The sequence below is a fragment of the Pyxicephalus adspersus genome, chromosome 4 (assembly GCF_032062135.1).
Source record: "Pyxicephalus adspersus chromosome 4, UCB_Pads_2.0, whole genome shotgun sequence".
NCBI classification, from domain to species: domain Eukaryota; kingdom Metazoa; phylum Chordata; class Amphibia; order Anura; family Pyxicephalidae; genus Pyxicephalus; species Pyxicephalus adspersus.
Window position 1 is genome coordinate 117,566,826 of NC_092861.1, and position 20,052 is coordinate 117,586,877.

General features: G+C 36.8%; 1 protein-coding gene and 1 long non-coding RNA gene across 3 annotated transcripts in view; both read right to left on the reverse strand.

The window, feature by feature from the left end:
• Positions 1 to 841: 841 nt before the first annotated feature.
• On the reverse strand, positions 842 to 2,505 carry LOC140330129 (uncharacterized). Its single transcript, XR_011920634.1, has 3 exons — positions 2,430 to 2,505; positions 2,231 to 2,322; positions 842 to 1,348 (listed from the first exon to the last, which is right to left on the reverse strand). It is a non-coding gene; the product is annotated as an uncharacterized lncRNA (long non-coding RNA).
• Positions 2,506 to 6,729: 4,224 nt separating this feature from the next.
• Positions 6,730 to 20,052, reverse strand: part of RIN2 (Ras and Rab interactor 2) — a 109,900-nt gene continuing 96,577 nt past the window's right edge. For both annotated transcript variants that reach the window (XM_072409410.1, XM_072409412.1), the window contains exons 9-12: positions 17,411 to 17,716; positions 16,750 to 16,881; positions 14,370 to 14,533; positions 6,730 to 13,059 (exon numbers count right to left, since the gene is read on the reverse strand). In XM_072409410.1, coding sequence (XP_072265511.1) covers positions 12,727 to 13,059; positions 14,370 to 14,533; positions 16,750 to 16,881; positions 17,411 to 17,716 — 935 coding nt within the window. In that variant the 3' untranslated portion in view covers positions 6,730 to 12,726. The remainder of the gene's footprint in view (positions 13,060 to 14,369; positions 14,534 to 16,749; positions 16,882 to 17,410; positions 17,717 to 20,052) is intronic.

A 20,052-nucleotide genomic window follows, 5' to 3' on the forward strand; every position in this document is an offset into this window, starting at 1 on the left:
AAAAAAAAAAAAAAAACAGAACCGATAAGTATCTCCTGCAAGGACACCAAAAAAGATGTTCCTAGTGTCGACGTGTTTCGCAGAGAGTCCGCTTCCTCAGGACAAGCAAAGAGATACAAATACAGGATGCTCGTGATTGCTTGTGAATCTCTTTCATATAGTATGGTAATAGAAAAAAAAAAAGGCAGCAAATTCAGGAAACAAGCTCCAAGGGATCCAATTCAATTACATATTATATGATGTATGCGATTCCAATGCTAATTCGTTTACTGATCTAAATGCAGCAGTGTATCTAAGGTTTTTTTTTTTAGTAGTACACCTTTTATTATAGATTATTAATGTAGATCTTCCGATATTTCCAATCCCAGTGACCCAAGATAATACACTCGATACCTGTTTATGCTAACCGCTAAATAAACCACTAAGATCTTACAACTTACAAGAACTGTTGTTCTTGCCATTAAAAAAAAAGTTTTTCAATGTGTTTTTTGAAGTATATTGGAGCAACCAGTGCACGATTCTTTCGTCTTACAGCCTTAGTTTTGCAGAATGCAGGACACTTGGGAGTTCTTTTCTGGACATAAACCAATCAGTCATAACACTACAACCACTGAAAAGGTAAAAATATTGATACTTGTGTTACAAAACACCTGACAAATGGTGGGATATCACAGACAACAAGTGAGCAATCACTTCCTGAAGCTACATGGCTGAGATGGTAAAATAACAAGGTCACGGCATCTCCAAAATGGCAGATTCAGTGCAGTCAGAGCTGCCAGAAGAAATCTGGACCCCAGGACAAAGAAGGTGTGTGGGCGCTTATACAAAATTCTGCACACATGTATGTGTGTATGTTATTATTATTTTTAACAATCATAGAATACATTGACACATTTAGATAAGTATGTTTAGGTATAAATATAATAATAAAGTAATATATTTATAATAATAACAATAGATTTTATTGTTTACTGAACAAAGGTGTTTTTTTAACCTTTTTCCTGGTGAAACTCTGAAATACATAATCAAAATTAATCTGTTTTGCTAGATCAGACTCAATACTGTTTCTTTGTATTATGCTCCTTCAGCACTTGTTTAGTTTCTTGACTATTCACAACAGTTCACTAAGTCTGCTTTCCTGAATTTGCGGTGTCTCAGAACGCGGCTTTTGACTTTTTTCTCACTGCGCCCAGAACCCTCTCCTCCTCGTCACTTCTCACCGAGCGGGGAATACCCTTGTAGACCACATGACTTCTCTCCCAGCGCGGCCATCATGAAGGTCTCTTCCGTCGTAAACTGTTGACCGCTGTCAAGTACCCACTGGCCTTTTTGATTTTGAATCTAAAGACTTGCAAAATTTTAAAGAATACAATAAAATTTAAATTAATAAAATAAATAAATGTTAAAATTAATAAAATTCATGGGACGCGTTAGACTTTATGAGCCCCCTTTACTTTTATGCCCCTCTCCTCGGCATGGGTGCAGTGGTTGGTCCCTATTGAACGATCATCAAACCAGTACCAGTTTCTGCTTCAGTAAGAACCACCCAACTTAGAGAAGAGAAGGGGAGGAAAAGATGCAGGAATAAATATTGCTTATGTTGCTAAATTAGTTTGTTTTATGGGGGATGAAAGAACTCAATTTCAACAGGGAAATCCCTGGAATGTGTCATTTTGTTTTATAGTCACTAGATGGCAGCCAATAGTAAGAAAACAAGGACCTGTATTACAATATACAGAGACATGGAACTTTACAATTATTATTTTACAAAGGGGGGCAAACAAGTAAAAGTAACCTCACCTTGGAAGGGATTAATATTAATATAATTATTAATAAACATTATTAAATACATTAAATAGGGGTTGCAAATGACAAAGAATACAGACATTGACACATGAGGAGGAGAGGACCCTGCCCTGAAGAGCTTACAATCTAAGAGATAATCAATTTAATCTTTTTTATTATTATTTTTATTTTATTCATTAACAAATTGGCTCTAGGAAGCAGGAGTTTTGGAGGAATAAAAACACAATCAAATACAATAAAACTATAAAAATTTAATGTGATAGTTATATAACTATGTATGTAATTTTAAATTTTAAATAGACAACAGTAAAAAAAAAAATCAATGAATTGTCAGTTTTTGAAAAAACTATCCTACAAAGTAAAAAGCAGAAGTAAGTAAGAAGCACTTCCATATGGCAGTGCTTGGGAATGAAAGGTTACTCACCAGGAGTCAGGGTGGTAGGTTAAGTACTCATGTCTAGATGGGTAAATGGCAGTGCCAAACAAATGCTGATTATTCCACCACTGGGTGTAGATCTGTGCGGATGTGAGTCACAGGTAATGAGAGTGGTAAGTATAATTCAGATTTTTACAAGCTGCTTTTTTTTTAGCAACAGAGTCACTGTAACAATTACAATACTTACACACTAAGCGCTCATTGACATTTTGTGGTTAAAAGTGCCTGTTCCAACAGCATATGGAAGTGGATCTGCTTTCTGTACAATGCGTTGTGGTCCCATTTATTGTGAAAGCCCCATCAACACACTTCACAACAGAATATAACACAACATACTTACAGAACATTTTACAATGTGTTGTGAACAAAGGAAGCTGTTTTTGGATCTGTTGTAGTGTATTACAAGCCTGAACACAAAGCATATTAATGTGCACAGTAAAGCATGTTAAATCACCACAATAGGATGGTACAGTGTGACACACAAACACAATGCCTTTTGTCCTAAAGTGGATACCAGGTGTAAATCCTAACTAACACATGATAAAGCACTGTGTATATAAACAAGTCATATTTTGTCTTTTAGAAAAATATATTGTTTTCTACTTTTTTTGTATCTCAGTGTGGCCTCTTTTGGTCTATTTGTGCTTGGGCCAAAAATGTTTTGTTTCTGTGTCCACATCTGAACTGGTGCCATCAGGACCAGGCATGACGTTGTATAGATCTCCCTGGCCTTATGGTTGGTTTCTCTCAATTAGTGCAAGTCTTTGTTCACAGAGAATCCCACAACTTAGTACTTGGTGGGATCGTTATGGCTATTCTGAAAGGAATGGGACCTGTCTGCTTTTGGGTAGGTGGGTCAAGTTACACACGTGCAATTTTTGTCGTTGGAAAGGATCCTTCACGATCCTACACGATGCATGAACGGTGCTGTACATACAGCACTGTTCTGCTCTATGGAGAGGGGAGGGGGAGAACGATGGAGCGGCACACTGCTGCGCGCTCTCCCCCTTCCCTTGCATTAGGATCGCTCGTCGTTCATCGTTCGTGGATCCACCAGGACGGATCCACGGACGATGAACGACACCGACTGTACACACGCCAGATTCTCGCCCGATATAACTCTGGGTGTAACTCTGGGTGGACTGGAGTATGGGAAGATTGTTCCCTGTCTGTAGCACTATGCCCCAGGGGTACCGGTCTAAAGCTACGTATACACTTTCAATGGTTCCCACCCGATAATTGTCTCAGGGCCGATATCGGACGAGAATCTGAAGTGTGTACAGCGCCCGATCGTCCGAACGACTGTCCTGGCAGATCCACGGACGATAAACGACAAATGATCGAAATGCAAGAAAAAAGTGGGCTTCATGATGATGCCTACAGTGGAATCTGATATACAATAGGTTTTGGCATGACCACTTAGCCGCCTCTGAAAGCACTAACACTAAGGTGGCAAAACAAGTAAAAACTAGTAGGCAGGGAGAGTATGTTGTCACCTTAAAGAAGGCGGTGTATGGACAAGGACCTAAATGGCAGTAACACCAGATAATACTTTAATGAAAACTGCAGATTTGAAAAAAATTTAAAGTGACTTTTAAAGTCACAAGAGTGCATTGAAGATTAAATAGTAAGTAGGTTCAAAAAATTTGTAATATATAGTGACACTATGAAAACACTACGTTCAGCATATCCTCACTCCACCAGCAAACATTCTGGTAGCTCACAAGGCAGCAACAGGATGACAGAGCCGTTTGAGACCTCTTGGGTACATATTGGTGCACATGGGCCAACTTCCAGTCCAGTAAAAAGACGCAAACACTGAACACAACCTTCGTGTTTTTGAGCATAAAAGAATATTGACGTGCCAGGAGACATTCTTTTCTGCTTGTTGGGTCAGTAAGAAAAGCAGGGCACCAAATGCACTAGTAAACCAAATTCATCCAATGTTTTTATACATAACTCAAACCAAATGTTCTTCAAGCTATTATTTTGGCTTGAAGTCCAGTTTGTTAGAGGGCACACTTGAGAAATTGCCAACCAACTCAGAGAGTCCGTAGGATCTGGCATATGATAAGATTTTTTCTGGTTTTCATCCAGGGACAAAGCCACCTTGTTTCCAGAATATGAAACGAGGAATAAATATTGACGATTTAGAGGCTGGGGATTTAAAAAAGTTGTATAGCATAATTTATCAATGTAATTCAGTAGATAGGAAGATCATTCTTTAGTTTTGGAAGGACAGGGATGTTTACAATTGTTGGGTGTAGAATGGTTCAGAGAACATTGCACTGAAAACTGTAGTCAGGACGTTGTGGTTAAAAGGTGGACTGAGGTTTTTATCAACATAGGTGGAATAATATGCTAACCTAAGTAATTGCATTCACTTCCCCTCCCCTGTAATTTCAGTCTAGTGAAGAAGAAATAGTGCTAATCACTCTTTAGTCCTCCTATAGAGGACATGGCTTGCTATAAAGTGTGAAGTGTCTGTTTTTAAAAAAGATTATTTACACTGTTGTCTTTAGTAGATTCAATAAACAGATTATAGGTTATGCATAGGATTAAATAGTCTTTGAAGCCAGAATTTCTGCACTTCAGGTAGGGAAGCTGAGATCACTCAAAGAACATGCTCTGATATGGTTATCTATGATGCATAATCTTTAAGATTTGGATCGCTAATAATATCATACTGATTGTATTTGTTCATTTTGAATAATAATACTGCATACTCATATTGCATACTAATAATCACAGCATACTAATTGAAAAAGTTTCATATTGTTTGGGGATTAGCTAAGTGGAGGCCTTAAAAAAACTCTGAAATGTCTGCAACATACTGTCATGCATTAAAGAGGACCCATACACCACCATCTTCAGTCAAGCTGTTGCCCCTTCTTCTAGGAAGCCTTCGTGTTCACATGCTAGCATCACATACTCTGCTCCTGGTTGTAGCCGTGACTTTGGAACAGGCTTTACCAAACACGGTTCTGTGGAACCCTGGAGTTCCTCCAGGTTACAGGGGATCCTTGAGCTGTGACTAATAAACTTCCCAAAAGATGGTGTCTGGATAATTCTGGGTTAAACACTACTTGGCAGAGCCAGATCCATGAAACCAAGAACATTTTTAGCTGTCATTAAAGGGAGGATACTGACCACTAATGTATAGGGGGTATTCTCTGCACTGCAACCAATGCAAATAGGATTTTTCTTTTTTTTTTTTTTATAGTAGGGGTTCCCCAACAACTTGAAAATTATTTTAGGGGTTCTATGGAATTAAATAGGTTCAGAAAGGCTGTGCTGGAGTGATGTGTGCTCCAAGACTTTACATTCAATGATAAAATAAAGGGAGTGTAGGTCAAAGAGGAATGTAGAGTAAAGGGGTCCACTTTAATTTGTAGTTCTTGTGTTTCCAAGATCGTTTGTGCCATGGGGTCTCTGGAAGCCATTGGTAAGGTATATAGGGGAGAGATAGCAAACTGATTGTATTAAATATAGTTAGTTGATCAGATGGTATGGAAGACTCTCTGGTTGAAGCACATTGGATCTACAACCAATATTTGGCCAACTAATAGTAATATGCGTTCAGCAAACTCAATAAGCACAAATAGGAAGCATTTACCTATTCTAATTAGTTTTTTCTCTTGTGCACTACTATACTGCCTCAATGTTCACTGGATGTTGAACTGTGTAACCTAGACACAATAACATTTCTTTGAAGCTTCCAATTGCACCACCAATACAATTACAAGAGTTGTTTGCACCACCAATAATTTGCTACTATTTGGGTGGACATATACAGTAGGTTCACATTCACCTTTATTGTTATATGCATTATCTATGTACATTTACATTGGGCTTATGTTGCTTTTTTATGTGTTTTTGTTTCTAGTGGTGCTATATTTTATACTTATATAAAATACACATATTTGTATACGTTTATTTTTTGTGTATTAGTCGTATCCCTGGTTTGAAGACTTTTGGTTGAAAAACGAACTGTCAGCTACTGCTTTTCAACTATTTTGCTGACAACCCCTTTGTTGTGCAGTTGCAGTATGGTTCTTCCTCCATCTAAGGTAATGCCAGATGTGACTTGTTGCTTCCAGAAGCCATGCTCCAATTCACCACATCCACAGACTCTTGATAAAATGGTTCCCAGCTGCTGCCATTTATTTGGGAGTGCAGTTGAGCCCGCACTAGAATGCTGCAATCAACTGCAAGTCTGAAGAGCATTTAGGCTATTTTCAGACTAGCTGTGAGGTTGTTGTGTGGTTACTGCAACGTACTGCTCTAGTACTAATATAGCATCAAGATGCCAAGATCGACAGATATTTTTTGCCCCTATCAAAAAGAACAAAGTGCTTTTATTCATGTATTAAAATAAATACAATTCAAAATTAGGGTTTACAATAGTTTAGGAATGCATAGTATATAGGTGTATGCATAAAAAAGGAAAAAAAATTAAATGAAATAAACACTCGTAACCAAAGTCATAACCAAAACCACAATACAATTTATTATGTGCAAAATACATAAATGTCACAAGGTACAGTTAAACGCAGGAAGGCTCATCTACTTTACGCAAAGCTGACCAATCTCATAAGTCACCTTTCACCTGATACAGATTGAAACATAACTTTATGCTTTGCTTTATTACTGAATACACAAACTTTTTTTTCAGTTTTTTCCTTTTAATATTAAAAGCAAACTACATACCAGATAATGACTATAAATAATTAGTGTTTTATGAAATCATAGAAGTATCTTGCACAATCTTAGTAAAATTCAGGGTATGTTCCAGCAACCCATCAATCTCTTCCAATACATTGTGTGAGATGTCTGAGCCAGCAGACCAATACAGTACTGTTACAAACCTATATTACAATTGTGTCACTTTCTACGTCCTTCCTATCTGCTGCTACTCTTGTCAAAGACCTTGTCTGACTTTTCTCCCAGAATCCTTTTCAGTGTTGGTGCAACAAAACATATATGAGGGACTTGCAGTGGTTGCATCTAGGTACAGATTACAAACCTTTAACAATTCTAATTCTCTTGGCACTGCATTATGAATTACTAAAAATGGAGTTATGGATATGTTGTTTTCCATAGATGTGAATAAATGGTGTGAGCTATAGAAATGAGTGTAAAATCATTACTAAATAGTATTTTAACTCTTAAATTGCATGCCACTGATTTCCCATAGCAACTTTCAACAGTAATGGCTGCAAGCTATTGCTCCGTTTGACTTCCTATACAGTGGACCATTGCTTGTACAATGAGGATCACCATGGTCTATTCAGGTTTCTATGTAACAGGGTGACAATGCAGGGGCACAAATGTAGGGCAGGGACAGAGTGTTGTCACCCCAAACAAGGAATTGAATGCCAGGATTATTTTAATGACGGCTGCAGATTTAAAAATTGAAATTACATTAAAATGATAAAACTCCATTACTGGGTTTACATCTATTCTAAATACATATTTAAATGAATCTCTTTCTCAACACACCCATGAATTAGCATTAGTTCAGGGTCAACATTAACCAAAGACACATAATTGTGAATACATGGGTACGATAAGGAACAGGGTCTGTTAGTAATATTAATTACTGATTAAGTACAATAAATCCACATTTCCAAGTCATAGTTAACATAAGTATATAAAGTGAAGACATCAGTGTAATATACAAGGCCAGCACTTAATAACACTGTACGAGACAGGCTCGGGATTTCTGTCCTCAGCACTTTTGACCAGTAATAATGTTTGAATGAAATGTGAGTACATTTGTTGAAGTCAGCAGTACAAATTCTGTGGGTTTATTAAACGCTAAGTAAACTGAATCCTAAGAACTAGCCATGGAGTGATAGGAATGATATTATTTTTACTAGGGGCCTTCAAACTCATAAACTTGCAAAATAGTGATGGGCTGTGCTCTCACAATAATGGTTTGTGGTGTCAAGAAAACTTCAAATGTATGTAATAAGACAGTCTATGTCTTCTTTTACTTGAAGATACCTTTTTAATTTAAAATAAAACAATACTGCAGGTATGAAGTGAAGGCTCCTTAGGACACCAGGTGCTTGCATATTATACCTGCAGTTGTTTTTTTTCACTTTTATTACAAATTAATAAATACAATAATAGATTTTGCTGCACAGTAGGATACATTTCCTGCATTTTCTTACAACAGACAAATTGCTGTATTTTACAATAGTAATCCCACTTCATCATGTGAATAGTATCTTGTGTTAAACACAAGGTACGTTGTGCTCATCCCGATTGGACTCTCAACATGGTTCAAAGTGAAAAACATGTAAAATTCCTAACAATGCAGTGTAGGTTGTTCACCATTCACATCTGCACTGTGGTGAATCATAGTACAGGTGAATTAGGTTTCACTGTATATACATTGGGGAGCAATTCATACCGCACACATATTCTGCTTTTACTGGGCATTGTAGTAACCCATCTTAAGTTTTGTTTTTTATTATACTCAAGTTAACCAAGTATACACAAAACCAAATTGTAATATGCAAATCATTCTGCAGATCTGCTCGTCAACAAGCCATACATCTCCTGGATAGATTGAAAATTTCAGTGTCTGAAATTTTAGTGTTAAGTATGTAAAAATGACGCAACATCAAAAGAAGCGTCTGCTCCCTTCTGCATTACACAGTGAGTGCGCCCATTAAATTGCCCATATAGCATATATACTTCTATATTCTAATTTAATGATTTAATAAAGGCATTAGGCTGTTCACTTATGAAAGTGAATTATCACTCTGCAAGAGATATTTGTTTAGCTAAGTGAATGTGGTAAAACTGTACTTTGTAAAGGATACCAAAGGAAATCTGTATGGACAGTTGAAGTGTGCAGAGCTTCACCTTATTTACTAAGCTAAGTGAAATATCCCTTGCTAAGTGATAATTCGCCAACTATTTGAGAAAAATTTAGGTAAATCACCTCCAATGTTTCAGGTATGCAGTAGTAACAAAAGCGTAACAGAGCAACACATGCACAGTTCTTTGTTTTATCATCGTCCTTCACTTGCACATTACACCTTAATTTTACTTCTGTCTTTCCTGCAAAAGGCAAACACAGCATGTAACAGACTCCTTTTGACAGCAAAGACACAAAAACACATACATGATCAACCCGCTAAAAACATTATAAAAATACGTATCAAACAATCTCGTAAAGCAGAAATTGCCAATGACAATTTGCGTTACATAAAGTAAAAATACAAAGTCTACTACAACATATAGATGGGATACTCTAGAGCCAGCAAGAGATATTCTTTATATATTAAATGTTAAGTCACATGCATATTACTGACCTATAGATAAAATAATATGAAATCCATACAGTTTGCCTGAAACTGCCATAGAACTCTATGCATGTATCTAAAATGAAAAACTAGTCATTTTTTTTGTTATTTGTTTTCTGACGTTTAAATAATATATATAGATTGCTGTGATGCACTGCATCAAACAGGCTTGTCAAACAAGAGCTGGAAAATGGGAAATATCCAGCAACTTCATAGATACTTAGACATCGAAAGGTAACATTTTGGCATATTTAAGTAGTGTGTTTTATAAACCAAAAGCTGAAATATAAAGAATCGTATTCTGCACAGATGTTACAAGTTGTCCCTAAGAAGCATATTTGAAGTATTTACATGATTTGATATGAATAAGTACAGAACATATCATTTTACAGTAGATAGTATGGAATGCATTTCCATATACATGATAGGATGACATCAGAGCTCCCAAATTAAAGGGAAACTATAGAATCAGACAAATTTGTGAATAAATCAACTGAAAATGAATGTCCATCTAAAAATGTTCTTTTTTTAATTAGATTGATTGAGGAAGTGTTAGAAGCTTTGTTTCTTTTGCTATCCAGGGTTCCACAAGTGAGATTTTCTCTGTTATATTCGACAGGGTGACAGTATGGGAACAGAGAGTCAGGCAGCATTAAAAAGCATGACAGGGGTTCTATTGCCCTATAAAAAAAAAAAAAAATCATTTTGGTATGTGTTGCTGTGTGAGATGTTCTCTCCCTTACCATTCTGTAAAGCTGTTGTCACCTGGAAATGTATCCATCAAAGCCCATAAAAAAGTTCTAAAAGTTCCCCACTCAATCCAAAACTTAAAAATGTCTGGACATGCACTTCAACAACAATAATCCAAAAATGTGTGCTACCATTAAAAATGTGTTTTCTGATATGATTTGCATATGGTGGCAGCACTCTCTATAATAGAATAAATGCAAATTAAAACACATGGTGCAGAGTAAAATGGGCACAAACATGCCATTCAACAAAGGGAACCTGTTTATTCTGCTTCTAAGGTCCTACAGTTATATCTGGACACCACATATCCAGACTGTATCTCCTGTTTAGTAGTAATGTACAATGAGTGTAGAATCTTAGCTGCTCCTCACTGACAGAACAAATTGATCAGCCTGCTCAAAGAAATCCTTGATGTGGTTTGTGCTTTATTTACAAAGTTCATTTTATGTGGTGCTGTATATACTCTCTATTATCTTTCTAGAGGAAAGATCCGGATATTGCTATAGAAAATAAAAACCTAAAACTTTGCACAGTAAACATGTAATAATACGTAAACCACATAAAAATGATGGGTAAACATTACATAATAGCTGACAATGTCATGAACTATATTATACTATAGTTTCCTTTTAATGCTAATGATTGCAGAGCCTATTAGGATAAAATGGAGAAATCAAGGTCCCCAGCAACCACATCAACATGAAATATTAGTCTGCTGTGAAATTAGTCTTTAATATCTTTTCTAGGCAGTTTTACCTTGCTGGCATGGCAGACTTACACTAATGCCAACTGCCTGGGCAGTCACTGTCAGCTAGATCAAAGGCATGCGACCCCCACAGACTCAAACCTCAATGTGAACACTGAATTCTTATAGTTGCCAAATGTGCAGAGACAGTCTGTAAAGAACGTTCTCCCTCAGGGGCCCATAGCAATGTCATAATGACACTAGGGATCACAAAATAATGTTTCCCAGGCCCTTTCTTTGTAATCCTTATATGATACATACATATGTTGTGTATTGTGTTATTTACATATTCCTAATACAGGCTTTGTATGAACAAATGGAATCACAATCCCACCGAGCAAGGACTGAACAAGGAGGAATAATATTCTAATACAATAATATATGTCTGATATCTCAAGTTTGGATTTTGAACTCGAGCATTGCAATCAGTTGTCAGCCTCTGAAAGAGGAAGTAGTGAAGATGTTTTACCATTGCTAAACAATTTCAAAGTCAAGTGCAAGAGTAATGGTATATGTGTTAAACACCTATCCATACAATAGTGCCTGCCTTGTAGAGTTCAGAACAGCAATACAGGAATTTTGTTCTGAACAACTGCAAAATTTAACAGGGGAGTGAGCCTAATGCTGGTTGGTAAAAGGGCATCTTTTTCTCAACACAGTAAAGTAGCATGTCAAGTGGCATCATTTTTGTTTTGGGGATATTAAATAATGCTCCATGACCCAATCAGCATTTAAATATATAAGTATTCAGTGTGTGTCTGTGTGTTGGGCTGGCCATACACATATATATTGTGTTATATGTATAGGAACGTGTGCACAGGTGTGAAAAGACCCTCAGTCATTCCACTGAAGCAATATTAAATTAATGCTGGATCATGATAGGTATTGGGAAAAGTCAATCAAGAAGTGTTATATTTTATATTTGTGTTTATAAAGGTAACTAACCTACAATTATACAGGTTTTCCCAAGTGTTAAGACACAAACATCTGAATCAGATAGAACCCATGTCAACTAATTTTGTCTAGTGATAACACCAAATTTATTGGATTTTAAACTCCATTATACCAAAACCTAAACACCACAAATATTCAGGTTACCTTATGACCCACAACAAAATAGCTGCTTTTTTTAACGTAAATTATAAAAGTACATGATATATACATTATAAAAAAGGTGAATTTCATGCCTAACTCACAACTTCCGAAATGTACAAGTATGATAAGGCTTACAATATGTGTTTTTGATAGAAATTTCAGTGCTGACAAATACTTGTATTTCCCATACACTTAACTGTGAACAACAAAAACAACCCGTTTGATAAAATAAAAAAAGATGTAGGGAAGATTTTGTGGTCCTTTACACCGTTACTCTCCATTTGGCTTTACCATGTACAAATGCCAACCACAGATGCCTAAATACAATGACCTCTAAGTAGAGGATTGCATCTTTCTTCGCATGTCCACAGCTCAAAGTGATATTGTGGGGAGCAAGGAAAGCTCACTGACACACAGTCAGTACTCCTCCAGGTCCTGACTTCCAACATTTTTACAGTTGTAGAAGAGTACACAGAATGCCCAACAAATCAATATTCTGCCCTTGATTGCAATTACCCTAACGGGCTGCCATTCTGAGTGCAAAACCAGCCATTCTAAAGCAGTGATGGCTTTCAGAAATCTGCATCTTCATCGCTCTCATCGTCATCATTATAGTTGATGAGCCCCTGAGGGTCAGTATTGATGCGTTTGTATACAAAATGAAAGACTTGGAGGTTTGGTCGACTGTGAAGTTCAGCTTTGATTTTTTGTGGGTATGTGTCTTCGCTGAGCTGCTGCCAAGTTTCATCAATGTAAAGGAAGAGGCCATAATTTTCAGGGTCCTTTACATGAAACCGCTGGGCACACATTTGACAAACGTCTTCTGTTGTGGTGTAAGGCCTAACGATTAGTGTCTTGCCAGTACATCCATTATCCACCTCTTGTAGGGCAACCCTCAAATAATTCTGTAATGGAAAGAAAAGAAACAAATACAGAACGTTACTGATTTACATTTTAACCAGGGCACATGTCTGTATAGCCAATATAACCCAAGGGACAGACTACACACAGATTATGTTGCTGATTATCAGTAACATCTTGTTGTGTATAATGAAAAAGTGGATGCTGGCGCCATGCCTACCACAATCATCAAATTTGCTCTAAACAACTTGAAAGTAACTGCTAGCGGTGTATGGTGACAACTTGTCCTACTCTTCCAGGGGTCAAATCAGTATGAACTGATGCAGAGTGAGCAAACTGCCTATTTTATTGTCTCCACAATCAGCCTGAGTGGCTATGATGTTCTGTTATTATGATATTAAGAGCCATGTAACATGGGGATTCTGATGTTTGTAACAAATCAGTAATTCCAGGATTGCTAAGACTCAGCTATTCTCAATTAAATAGTCTATGTAAAATTGCTCCCCTAAATAATCAAAATACTGCACAAATATAAGTGAATGACTCTCCTGCATGACTGCCGCTGCTGATGTGTTGCTAGACACACAGTTGCCCATATGATGTGGTTAGTAATTCTTTTGACAACAATTTAGTAAAGCATGCCATACCTCACTAATAATGAAACAGATAAGTGATAAGCATACTTTAACTTGCTAAAGTTGGTCACACATGTTTTAATTTTTAACCTCTATACAACTGTGTTTACCAACACTTAATTGGTGTGAGGATTTAAACAATGCATTCTATTACAATACAATCTGGTATACCAGATTGTATTAAACTGTAAAGTGTATGTAGAGCAAACAATGCTACAACACATAAGTCATGGGCTACGTACATGCTCAGGGCCGATATCAGACGAGAATCTGGTGTGTGTATAGCGCCCGTCATCCATCGTCCGAACGACCGTCTTGGCGGATCCACGGACGATGGACGACGAACGGTCTTAATGGCAGTGAAGGAGGAGAGTGCGCAGCGGGGTACCGCTTTGTCCTTCTCCCCCTCCCCTCTCCATAGAGAAGAATGGTGCTGTATGTACAGCACTCGTTCATGTATTGTGCAGTCTGTTGTTGGAAAGGATCATGAAACATCCTTTCCAACAACAATTATTGCATGTGTGTATGCAGCCTACTTTCACTCAATTAAAAAGTTTTCATGTTGCCCCAAATCACACGGAATGTGCAGGAATGTTTTCAACCGGGACATTTGCAGAGAAAACTTACAGAGGTTTCAGGACTACTTGCAAAAGTTAAATCAAATAAAAGGTTTGAATTGTATTCAATATAATGGGTATAATGTATATTGTAAATACTACCTGGAAGTCATCAATAGATGGAATGGTCCTGTTTGTAGTTCTCCTCTTGTGCCATTGCTTTAGTGTGTCTCTGGTCTCTGAATTTAGCAATCGAGCTGCTTGTTCTTCCTGAAAATTCTTTATTAAAGAAAGTGCCCCGTATGCACTTGTCAAGTAATAGCCTCCTACAGGGAAACAAGAACATCATGTAAATACACAGCTTATAACAATGTGATTGGGTTTATTTAGGTTAACAGACAGGTTACTTATATACATAAGGCGATTGTAAGAGCTAAACCAACACTTTCTGTAGGGTATGTGTAGTGAAATCAGCAAATAATGAGCATCTGGAGCCTTTAAGTGAATTGAGAAGCATGCTTGATCATCCTAGAACTGGCAAAATCACACTTGCATGTCTGTTTCTGTTATGTAAGTCTAAATGGTATGCTTTTTCCTATGGTGCGTGCTTATATATATCTGATTCAGCACCTAAATGCTGGACTTCATGCTTTGTATACTTACCATGGGCAAGAAGCCATTGTAAAGCACAGTTGTTTGCATACATCAACCTAATCTAGTTGGTGTTTCATCCAGCAACGTTCTACAGGTTCATCACTGCAATGGTGGCCTTACTACCAAGTTCAGAGCCAAGCTCTACCTTTCAAGATAAGATGGCTATTTAAATAAAGCCCACCAAGCACTTTACATTTGGAATTAACAATCTCTATATGTCCTTAGTTTGTATCCAATCAGGTAGGACCTTGCATCAAATGCAATATTCTATTCAAGTGCTGGTTACGAACATAACAATTTCCTTTCAATATTTATATAAATATATTTAGTTTTGCCTTTGTACATATTTATTTCCCTCTCTGTCATTAATGTTTCCTAGTTATCTCTGGTTAGCAGGCCCTGTACTATGAAGTATTTCATTATGCCACAGGACAGTTTCTATTTGCAGGCATGGGGTAGACAAGTTCAGGAAGGGAGGATAAGGTTCCCTTCGGTTATCTGAGACAAACCGCTCTCAACAGGATGGAACTATTTAGCTAAACGTAACCATAATAACATAGGAATTCTGTAATGGAAAAAATCAGCTGCAGAAAATAATGTTCCTCAGTATAAAAAACACACACAGTTACATAGCCTTCCTCTTAATGGCAGCAGTACAGAATATTATCATGGTTTCAAAATCGTACATATTTCAGCTTCCAAACTGCTATGTGACAGACAGGGACACAAAGAACCTCCATCATATGCAAACTAAAAATGTTGGACAACTTTAGATTTAAACCTCAGTGCTTTAATATCAGAATTTATAGATCTCAAATGAAAAAAAGCCATTAGGACAGAAACAGTCTGAAGTTTTGTTTATTGTTTGAACAGATTGTGCTAAGCATTTGTAGGTTACATTACCACTAACAGTGTGTAATTACATTATTCTGCAATGTCCTAACATAACCGAGGTGTGATTTCTATGTTGTACCAAACATTTACATTGCATTTATTTTGGTCCAGTGTACACTATTAGCACAGTTATAAAGAGACTATGGTACAAGAGAAGCTAACTTATTTGGTTTGCATTCTGTTCTTAAAAGATCACATCAGATAAGACTGAATGTTTTTGCTATGGAGAACTGAAGGTTCTATATGCACCAGGAGTCCTTAAAGAAAATCAAATCAGACTTATCCATTTACCCAGAGCGGTGGTTGTGGGAAGGCCTATAAAAGTTTGTTTTTAGTAAACCTGGGTTCACTATTAAGTTGCTGGAAGATGTGAAAGAAGGCATTTGAAGGTAAAGGTTTTCATAATTGTAGAGAATCTTGGAAACAGAGACTGCAAGAATGCTCTATAATGCAAATAATGACAAAAGGAACTAAAGCAATGCTTTACTCTTTTCCCTCACATATCCTACTATTGGTTCATAATATATAATAATTTGTAAAACAACCCAGCTGACCAATAGGCAAGGTATGGGACATGCGCCTTTTGTCCTTGTTTATTTCCCAGTATTTGCAATCCCTTATTTTTGCATACAAGTGATGAACACTAAAAGCCACCCAGCTCTTATATTATGCAGGGGAGCTTTACTGCACCATGAATTAACTAAAAACATGGGCATTTGCTGGTCTATATTCCTCTAATGGAAGCACTGCAAAGTTAGGTCAATATATTGTGAACCCCCCATTAACTCATACAGATTTTTCAAGTACTCTGGATGGGTTACTACTAAGCATTGACCTTTCCATTCCCTGGTCTGTTAACATGACACTCCTTCAAAAACATATGAATGGCCTACATGTGCATGAGCAGTACATGAGTTGAAAATATATCATATCATTTCTGTTTATTGCTCATTTACACTATTGTTTAACTAAAAGGATTTTGATCAAAACCTACCTTCTCCATGCAGCAGAGCTGGGTCCAACAACTCCATCATGTACTCAATTTCAGTGTCAATTTCCAGCATGTCACACTGAGCGATGACGTAAGTTAGAACTGGCAAAAAATCATCAGCTCCATACATCCTTCCTATAAGACAAATACAATATTTATATATTATTACATAAACATTTTTATATTTTCCTGTAGCTGCAGCCCTTAAAGGTAAATAGGCACAATCATTAAATAAATATCTGCCTTCAATAATATTTATTGCTGTGTGTGTCTTCACATGGCATATTTCACTTCTCTTCCTCTTCCTCTTCCGTCATTAGGTAGAAAATAAGGGAAAACTACTCCAGCAAAGACAAAGGCAGCAAAATAAAAAAGCAGAGGTTCCAACCTATCCTATTTAATGCTTCTTTGTACAAACATTGAAATTACAGTATGAGTAGTGCAGATAATAATGTCTCTTTTTTACCTAAAACACATTCCATGAAATTATTATTATGTTTTCAGTATTCTTGAGCTGATTTACAAATAGAGCAAAGGGATAGGAGGCCACCCAGCTCCACCCATCTAAAAAGACAGAAACATACTCTCCACTATTTTTCTACAACATTGCTTAAGTGAGGCAATCACAAGAATACTACCACAGTTGTATCAGAACTATGTGTACCTGAGTTATTCTCCATGCAGGTATAGATGAGTTTGCAGATTCTCAGCAGCAGCATGACTTTCTTCTCTGGAGAATACATCTTTTGCATGGTACACAACTTAATTTTGATCTTTTCCACATCCACAGATTCCGGGGTTGGGGTGAGAACCCCCAGTTCCTTAGGGGTTCTCTGTTTAACTAATAACAGGTTCTCCTTCAGCTGCTTCCATGAGCCGTCTGCAGTACGGAAGTTCTTTAGCATGTTTTCTATATAACCTTTCAGTGGCTTTAATATACATTTGTGCATTGCTTTTTCCAGGACTGCATCTGAAAAACAGAAGGAAAGCATGTTATTGTAATCAGGGGGAAACAGCACTTAAAAACAAAATGTTATAAGAAGTGCGTTGAGCTACTCTTTCCATCTTTTATCTGCCAATTGATCTGTTACATGGCACAGCTAATTTCACCCCCAGCAGAAAGACCAAATACCCGATAGAGCAAAATATTATCCTTTGTTCACATGTCATCTTATCAAGCATAATTGGAAATGGTTTTCATATTTTCAACTGCACAGAAATTGCAAGAACTAGAAAAGCTCCTGGCAAAAGAAATCCCGAATACCATTACCAAAATGGGAACTTCTCAGCTGCGTGTCAGCATGAACAACAAAGCTTGTACAGTGCACTAAGAGCAAACCATGTGAGCACCACCAATGGTGTCTTTGTACTGTATAGGAACATAGGAATACCAAATCAAAGTTTCTCAGAAAAAAAGTGTGGTGTCTCTCCGTTATGTGAAAAGAAAGACAGAGACAGGAAAAGAAAAACCAGATAGGGATTTTAACATTCCCAATGCTATCCATAATAGTCCAGGCTGGTGTTGCCCTTTAACAATCTGTTATAAGAGCATTCTAAGTAACCTACATGTGGCTCGAATCTTCATGTTTTACTATTTATAGCACTATATTTTTCTTAACCCAGACTGTGATAACTGAAATGACTTTAGATACGCATGGGGATCTTGGCAAGAAGATTCTCAACAATCACAAGTCCTTTCTACATTAAAGCGCTTTATATACAGATATGTAATTGACAGAAGTTCTACCTGTCTCTTCTATGCTAGGGAGTAAAAATCCTTTTTGCATATTATTTAGTTTTTCCTGGTTTGACAGATATACATTGTTTGTTCAAATCTTTTTATCAGTCCTTGTAGCACATGCATATAATTTATGTGGTGTTAAAATTATCTATATTACAGAATAATGATTTTAGCATGTGTAGAGATTTGTGTTATTGTGTAATAGAAATAGATTAATGCAGAGGGATTAACATGTACAAAAATATTGTGGAGGAAAAAAATAAAATAAAAACAAATCTAAAAAATGTCCTTATTGCCCACATCCACAGGATTATTTACTTTGTAACATCTGGATTGTGATTTCATTTTTCCATTCTTTATTACTCAGTCCATTTAGGTAATTTCTTGGATTTGTTGGAGAAATCGTCTCAGTACTGCTTTATATTCAACATGCTTACAAAAATTGCCTATGACCACAGCTGTTTGTTTCTGAGAATCTATGAATATTATACATGCAGTTTTAACCTCTTCTTATGCCTTTTTCATCATAGGCTCTTCTTGGATTGTCTAGGTTTGTAATGGGTTACATCAGAAATATGCAAGCATCACCAACGGGCCAATCCTCATTCCTACATTCCCCTCGTGATATGTGCTGCTTTTAGAACTGGTAAAATGACTGGAACTAAATAATTGGTTTTGCTGTGGAATATTTGGTTACTAAAAACAAAAGATCATTTTTATAGATTAACAATATATTTCACTTTAGCTGTCCACTCAAAACAAACATTTAACTGTTGTGGATCACAGTAATTGTAATGTGGGATCAGTAAGTAACTCGGCATGTATTTTCATTAGAGAGCTTTATGTCTATGTTGTCAGGAAGTAAAGATTACTAAAATGGTGCACAGACTGCAATAAAAACCTGACAGAGGTACTAACCAATTAACCTAAAATAAAAAGTTTTGGATCGAAAAGTGTTGATATTAAAATGTGACTATACCAGGGACAATTTCCTCAAGTAACCTAGAGTATTAAGAGATGGGACAACTGTGGAAAAACTTTACCAGTTCACAATTCTGGATTGCAGCCTTTAGACTGATCACACTGCTCACAGCTTTCATCATCTGGGGTCAGAATCTAGTTTTTGATATTGGGCCAACAATGTCACTGCAGTTTACTGTGTTTCTGGCTGTATATGCAAAATGTACATAGCCTTGCACACTTGCTGCTTCTTCTGGCCAATGTAAAAATCCATTGTATTCTCTCACTCGGGCCTGATTTATTAAAGCTTTAAAGCCTACCTTCTGCAGAGCTTTAATAAATCAGGCCCAGTGTAAGAATCTATCACACTCACACAGCTCTATCCCTCTAACGCCTCTGACCCAGTCGTGTAAAAATCCATTACAGTCCTACACTGTTCTTAATCATCTCAGAATGACCTTGAAATGTTGTTCCTAGACAAAGTCCCTTGATTGCAGCTAGAGGACTGCATTTCATATTAACAGGCACACTGTTTTTATTTTATACTTGTTGTTTGTTGAGCCATGTAATAATTTTTTTGGCTGACATAAAGCTGCTGTCTGCAT